The sequence below is a fragment of the Podarcis cretensis genome, assembly GCF_951804945.1.
Source record: "Podarcis cretensis genome assembly, chromosome: 15".
NCBI lineage: Eukaryota > Metazoa > Chordata > Lepidosauria > Squamata > Lacertidae > Podarcis > Podarcis cretensis.
In genome coordinates this window covers 73,070-80,290 of record NC_137185.1, presented here as the reverse complement: position 1 = coordinate 80,290, position 7,221 = coordinate 73,070, and the positions used below count along the sequence as shown (strand labels likewise).

Here is a 7,221-nt window from a genome sequence, read left to right as displayed (position 1 = left end):
GCCCGTCGCCTCTTCCCACCCTCACCTTCTCTCCTGAAATGGCGCCTGTCGAGGACAGGAAATGAAGGTGGGACAGGGGCGGGCAAAGGAACCTCCTTTTGCGTCACTTCCTGCCAGGGAAGAGGGGCTGTGGTCTCCCTCTTTTGCAGAGCTGCGTCCTTTGCGCCTTCTGGGACCTGGTGAGATTCCTCTCTCTTGTCCCTTGCGGAGCATTGGGGAGAATTAAGAGCCCCGGGCTGCAGGTGGAGGCGGCGTGGAGGGACTGTCTAGCTTGTGCATGGAGGTGGGGGGAGGACGGGGGGGGGCTCCAAATCTAGGAGCAGAGACTATGGGGTCTCCTTCTTTTCTTTAGCGATCCCTCGTAGCAAAGTAAGATTGCCTTCCATGAACACATTCTTAACGGAGGACACACGTCCTTCCACAGTGGGGACATAGGTTTCTGGGCGGGAGTTGATTCCGGTGAGGGTTTGCCATAAGTGCTGCCTTCTTAGCTCGTTTCACCCTTTCATCCTGAGTTGAAGAAAAACATTCTTCAAAGTCCAATACTCCTTTGGTAAAGGCTGTTCTCCAACTGGTGTGCTCACAGGCCAGTGTTTCCCAGTTGTCAGTGTTTATACTACTTTTTAAAGATTTGCCTTGAGACAGTCTTTAAACCTCTTTTGTTGACCACCAGCATTACACTTTCCATTTTTAAGTTCTGAATAGAGTAGTTGCTTTGGAAGACGATCATCAGGCATCCGCACAACATGACCAGTCCAACGAAGATGATGTTGAAGTATCATTGCTTTGACACTGGTGATCGTTGCTTCTTCCAGTACACTGACATTAGTTCACTTGTCTTCCCAGGAGATGTGTAAAAATATTCTGAGACACCGTTGATGGAACCTTTACAGAAGTTGGAGATGGCATTTATAAGTGTTCCATGTTTCACAAGCAGACAGTAAGGCTGGTAGTACAATAGCTTTGTAAACAAGCATTTTGGTGGTGGTGGGGGAACCACACACACCCCAAACTAGCATTTTGATTTCTCTACGAATGTCTCTGTCCTCAAACACTCTGCACTTCAGTTAGGAGAATACAGCACTTGCAGAGCTTAGACAATGCTGGATTTCGGCATCAATGTTAGCCCTTGTGAAAAGATAACTGTCCAGGTAGGAGAAGTGATTAACACTTCCCAACATAACACCATCGAGTTGGATTTGTGGCGCTGCAGAGGGGTTGTTTTACACTTGTTGGTGCAGCACTTTGGTTTTTTGGATGTTGAGCGATAGGCCAAGCTTTTTGTAAGCTTCTGCAAAGATATGGTTTGGAGGTCGTCCTCTGAGTGTGCACACACTATGTTGTCATGAGCATACTGAAGCTCTACGACAGAAGGTACGGTAATCTTACTCTTTTCTTTCAGCCTGCTCAGATTAAAGAGCTTTCCATCTGTTCAATACATTATTTCTACTCCTGTAGACAAAAATGACAGACCAAATTCCTCATTCATCAGTTGCAGTTCTGATTTCATTCATTGACTGAAAACACCGAAAGGCAGGAGCAACCAGGCTGACTCATCTCACAGAAATCCCTTAAGGTGCCTGCACATTTTGCATGGTAACTTTTCTAGTGTTGTTGTTTGTTATTTATACCTCGTCCATCTTGCTGGGTTTCCCCAGCCACTCTGGCTGGTTTACAGCATATATAAAAACAAATTAAAACATCAGATATTTAAAACTTCCGGATATATGACTGCCTTCAGATGTCTTCTAAAAGTTATGTAGTTCTTTATCTCCTTGACATCTGAAGGGAGGGCATTCCACAGGGAGGGTTCTGCTACCGAGAAAGCACTAGGAGAAATAGGGGCTTCTCCTCCTTCCTTTTTAACTTTGAAAAGAAAGTTCAAGTCAGTGCCATGGTATAGTCCAGGCCTGATTCCTTGCAAGGCTCATCCACGCTTGCTGAGGAAACATTTTTTTCTTCTCCTGACAGTGTATCCGTTTTATAACAGAACAATGTGTTTGTGCTTTGTAGGACTTTTCTAGTACCTCTAATTTGGACAGACAGAACTTGGCAGAAGAAAAAACAGATTCTTTCTGATCCCTTGGAGGTTTCTTGAGAGCACAGGTGGATGAACAAGACTCCGCTGACCCTGGAGGAGGAAGAGGCAATTTCATCCTAATGGGGAGCAGCAGGGGATTCTGGGAAAACTCTGTGCAGATCCTGGGTGAGGAGGACACCCTTTGCTCTGATGTGCAGAGCCAGCAGTTCTGCTACCAAGAGGTCAAAGGTCCCCGAGAGTTTTGCAGTCGACTCTACCACTTTGACCGTCAATGGCTAAAGCCAGAAAGGCATACGAAAGCTGAGATGCTCGACCTGGTGATCTTGGAGCAGTTCCTGGCTGTCCTTCCACTGGAGATGGAGAGCTGGGTGAGGGAATGTGGAGCGAAGACCAGTGCCCAGGCAGTGGCTCTGGCCGAAGGTTTCCTCCTGAGTCAGGCAGCGGAGAGAAAGGAGACAGAACAGCAGGTGAGACTTTCCTCTGAATACTCCCAAGGTGCTCTGAACATGAGGTAGGGTATCCTCAAATTCTCAACCAATGGCACATCTTTTTTGGAAAGCATCCATGGAATGCTATCTGATACCCCTAATGTTTCTGCCTCTGCCATTCCTTTTCTAACTCTTCTCCGAGTTCTCTGTTTGGAATACTTGTGGAAGTTCCTGCATTGCAGAGGGTTGGACTAGATGATCCTTGGAGTCCCTTCCAACTCTGTCATTCTGTGATTTCAGGGAAATTATCTGTTTGCAAAAATGGGCACGCATTCCTCTGAAGCAGAGAGGACTCTGTTGGATACCAGAGAGAGGCCCCTGGGTAAGGAGGAATGAGTTATTTCTCTGTTGGGTCACATTCTGTAGATTTTGAAACATAGCTGTGGGTTATTTGAATCTTTGGGGGGAAGACATTTGGGGCCAAAACCTCCAGGAGGGGAAATGTATATTTACACAACTAAAATATGAAATGGGTACAAAAGTCCAAGCATACTCAGTAGGGGAGGCTTTTTCAAAGGCCCATATGTAGTTAGAGATGCACTACTTAACCTCCAAGAGAAGCAGACTCCCTTGGCTTCCCACTTACCTTTGTCTCTCACAGGTGACAGAAAGACATCAGTGAAACCTCATCCATATTTTCATGGCAACGGAGAGGAAGCAGCAGCTTTGGAACCAGATCAGGTAGTGGGAAGGAGCATTGTGGGGAGAGAGGCCGAGGGTGGGGCAGCCAGGTGCCTCTGTGCCCAAGCTTCTTGTCAAACCTGCCCTGAACAAAGGCTAAAAAGGCCATTTGAGAAGGTTTATTTACTAAGAATAAGGAACAGCTTCCTCACCTCAGCTTCCGAATGTCACTTATATTATCCCTGTCATTTCCATTTTCTTTATAAAGTTATAATTGAATGCTACAACAGGTTTCTAAGAAGTGGACGAACCATAAAAAAGAGTGGCCAGGATTCACCTAGCCACCCCAATCAGTTGCACAGCAGGGCTTTCCCCCTCTATCCTCTCCCTTCCCAGGTCCCCATTCACCCCCTGAAGTCCACTTTAGGGCATTAGGAGTTTCCCCTGAAGAATTTGCTGCGAATGTGCAGCAAAACAATCCCATTAAAACAACGCAGAAAACAACAGGCAGAAAACAACAGAGCAATGTGTAGTAGATCATCTTTATGCTGTCTAAGTGGAGGATATTTTCCTTCTTTTAGGGTCCAGTGTGCTTTGAAGATGTCGCTGTTTGTTTCACAGACGAGGAATGGGCATTGCTGGATTCTGACCAGAGAGCTTTACATAAGGAAGTCATGGAGGAGAATCGTGGGATCATGGACTCACTTGGTAAGGCTCCCTGCTGGTTCATAATACCTGTTTTGAAAATCAATACATACCTCTTTGTAACAAACCTCCAATATTTTGATGGAGCTCAACCGGGCTACTATAGCATCTGAGATTCTAACATCCCCACAGCTCACTTTGAATGGAAGGCTGCCTACTGGTTTGTCTGTGATTATTCTTCCTCTAGTTGTTAATATTATTATCATTTATTTCGTTTCTCTATCACTTTATATTTTTCAGGGGGGGAATCAAAGCGGTTTACAACCTACATTAAACTGCAAATAAAACATTACAGAAGAAAGTTAGGCTTGTCTGAACTGCCCAATCCTTTTAAAATGTAGGCTTCAGACTTGTTAGACAAATGGAAGTAGCTTTTGTCACGTTTTATGTTTTTGCTGCTGTCCATTTTCAGTTGGTCAGAGAACTTACTGACCTTTGAGATGAAGCAGATTCCATGATTGGGTCAGATCCAACCCAGAAAGAAGCCAGGCTTTTCGAATTCCAGGTTCCTATAAATATGTCCATAAATGCTAGTCAACAAAGGCAGTGAACTCTGTAGGAAGACCTCACATCTGAACTCTCGTCAGTTCTCCCTCTATCACAAGCATTCATAAGCATTGTTAAATAACTGGGGACTCAATTTCTTCCTGTGACTCTAATCTCTTTTTCTCTTCAATGTAGGTGGTGATAAATTAGAAATGATCAAGGGAAAAATTAGAAATGATCATGGCAGAATCCACACAATGAAGAAGCCACATAAATATTCGGAGTGTGGAGAGAGATTCCGTCAGAGCTCTCATTCCACTTCCCATCAAATAAATCCCACTGGGAAGAAATCCTATCAGTGCATAGAATGTGGAAAAAGCTTTGGTCGGAAACGAACTCTCACAGCCCATCACAGAGTCCACACTGGGGAGAAACCGTATCAGTGCTTGGAATGTGGAAAGAGCTTCAGTCACAACAGCAATCTCACTTCACATCAAAGAATTCATACCGGGGAGAAACCCTATCAGTGCTTGGAATGTGGAAAGAGCTTCACTCAGTGCGCAACTTTCACTTCCCATCAAAGAATTCATACCGGAGAGAAACCGTATCAGTGCTTGGAATGTGGAAAGAGCTTCCGTCACAGCACCGCTCTCACTTCCCATCAAAGAATTCACACTGGGGAGAAACCCTATCAGTGCTTGGAATGTGGAAAGAGCTTAAGTAAGAGCTCTGCTCTCACTTCCCATCAAAGAATTCATACAGGGGAGAAACCCTATCAGTGCTTGGAATGTGGAAAGAGTTTCCGTCACAGCACCGCTCTCACTACACATCAAGTAATTCATACCAGGAAGAAGCCCTTTCAGTGCTTGGAATGTGGAAAGAGCTTTGGTCAGAAGGGAAAACTCACTTTACATCAAAGAATTCATACTGGGGAGAAACCCTTTGAATGCCAAGAGTGTGGAAAGAGCTTTAGTAAGAGCAACCATCTCACTTCCCATCAAAGAATTCATACAGGGGAGAAACCTTATGAGTGCTTGGAATGTGGAAAGAGCTTCACTCGGAAAGAAAGTCTCGCTTCCCATCAAAGAACACACAGCGAGGAGAAACCCTATCAGTGCTTGGAATGTGGAAAGAGTTTCAGTCGAAAGGAAACACTCACTTTCCATCAAAGAATTCATACTGGAGAGAAACCATATCAGTGCATGGAATGTGGAAAGAGTTTCAGTCACAGAGCTAATTTCATGGCCCATCAAAGAACTCACAGTGGGGAGAAACCATATCAATGCTTAGAATGTGGAAAGAGCTTCCGTTACAGCAGCAATCTCACTGTCCATCAAAGAACTCACAGCATGGAGAAACCATATCAATGCTTGCAATGTGGGAAGAGCTTCCATCAGAGCAGCGCCCTCACTTCCCATCAAACAATTCACAGTGGGGAGAAACCATATCAGTGTTTGGAATGTGGAAAGAGCTTCAATCACAGCAGCACTCTCACTTACCATCAGACAACTCACAGAAGAGAGAAACCATTTAAATGCCAAGAGTGTGGAAAGAGTTTCAGTCATAAGGAAAGTCTCACTTCCCATCAAATAATTCATACAGGGGGGAAACCCTATCAGTGCTTGGAATGTGGAAAGAGCTTCAGTCACAGAACAACTCTCACGGCCCATCAAAGAATTCATACCGGGGAGAAACCTTTTCAGTGCCAAGAGTGTGGAAAGAGCTTCCGTCAGAGATCATCTCTCACTACCCATCAAAGAACTCACAGTGGAGAGAAACCATATCTGTGCTTGGAATGTGGAAAGAGCTTTAGACACAGTCGCACTCTCACTTCCCATCAAAGAGTTCACAGTGGAGAGAGACCATATCAGTACTTCAAATATGGAATGAGCTTCACTGGCAGTGACAACCTCACTTCCCATCAAATTCCCAATGGGGAGAAACCATAGCAGTTGCTGTTTACAAATTTAAATATATGAAACTTTAATTAGTAGGTGGGTGAGTATTGCTATGGTGTTCGTATTATCTAACATTTCTTCATACTACATGCCCACATCTGTGAGGTGCAAGTCATTGGCCAAGGTGTTGGAATACCTTCTTCACATTACACCTGAGGAGAGAGTCATGCATGATTTGGCAACGCAGCACTGATGAGGTTGCCTTCAATCAGTGCCATCTAGTTGTGTACTGAATTGACCCTCCCTCCTGTCAATATCAATATTGCCTTACAAAACTCAGAACCCCAGAAATGTGGGGGGAGTTGTGTAAACGTGTGTGTCAGAGCTGCCTCTAGGTCCCAGCTCACAGAGGACCAACGCTAGGCTATAGTAATGTACAAAAGTCTTTATTGAAGTTCAGTTTCCATTTCAAAGCCACAGCGTGCAGCCCTACGTCTTAAACCCTAGATTGGCGAAGTCCCGTCTGAGTCTCCTCCCCTATGACACCAGTTTAAGATCCTAGCCCTGCTCCACCTTTTACGCTGCTCTCTCCTCCTCTGGGTCCTCCTGCCCGCTGGGGCATTGCCCTTTCTGGACTCTTCCGACGCTGAGTCGCTTAGCTCCTCCCCCTCCCTCCGGCGGGCTTTAGGACCCGGTTCCCAATCCTCATTCTCTGCTGTCCCGCGCTCCTGTACATTTGAACTTGCCTCTCGCGCCAGCCCAGTGACCTTTCTCCTAACCGTTACACTACTTCGGTCACTGCTTCCCTCTTCCGGGACACTGGCCGGATCTGACCTCTCCTCCGTTGTCCGACTTTCTGATGGAGGCGTGGTCAGCCCTGCCTTATCTTCTCTCCCTGGTGGGGAATGCACTGGCCCCGATCCTTGGGACTCTTCCCCCCACTCTGCTCTGGTGGGGAAGCTGGTCCTGATTTCCAGCTACT

The 7,221-nt window shown here is 45.8% G+C and overlaps 1 protein-coding gene across 12 annotated transcripts; it reads left to right on the top strand.

Moving 5' to 3' along the window:
* The first annotated feature begins 4 nt into the window (after positions 1-4).
* Positions 5-6,614, top strand: LOC307204433 (uncharacterized protein). Of its 12 annotated transcripts, XM_079955993.1 has the most exons (8): positions 63-179; positions 847-945; positions 1,403-1,576; positions 2,014-2,508; positions 2,770-2,851; positions 3,131-3,210; positions 3,732-3,858; positions 4,537-6,614. In XM_079955993.1, exons 4-8 carry the CDS (start codon positions 2,161-2,163, stop codon positions 6,288-6,290), a joined length of 2,391 nt encoding a protein of 796 aa, XP_079812119.1. In that variant the 5' UTR covers positions 63-179; positions 847-945; positions 1,403-1,576; positions 2,014-2,160; the 3' UTR covers positions 6,291-6,614. The 12 variants fall into 12 exon arrangements, with proteins under 12 accessions (XP_079812115.1, XP_079812119.1, XP_079812121.1 ...); XM_079955989.1 differs by having other exon boundaries at positions 5-67; positions 847-1,576; XM_079955995.1 differs by lacking the exon at positions 847-945 and having other exon boundaries at positions 76-179; positions 1,459-1,576.
* The last annotated feature ends 607 nt before the right edge of the window (positions 6,615-7,221 follow it).

Bases quoted from the DNA above. Each gene is read 5' to 3' on its own strand.
- LOC307204433 (XM_079955989.1), top strand. From the start codon at position 2,161: ATGGGGAGCAGCAGGGGATTCTGGGAAAACTCTGTGCAGATCCTGGGT. The intron at 2,852-3,130 runs GTAAGGAGGAAT...TGTCTCTCACAG, and splicing joins TACCAGAGAGAGGCCCCTGG to GTGACAGAAAGACATCAGTG. The intron at 3,859-4,536 runs GTAAGGCTCCCT...TCTTCAATGTAG, and splicing joins TGGGATCATGGACTCACTTG to GTGGTGATAAATTAGAAATG.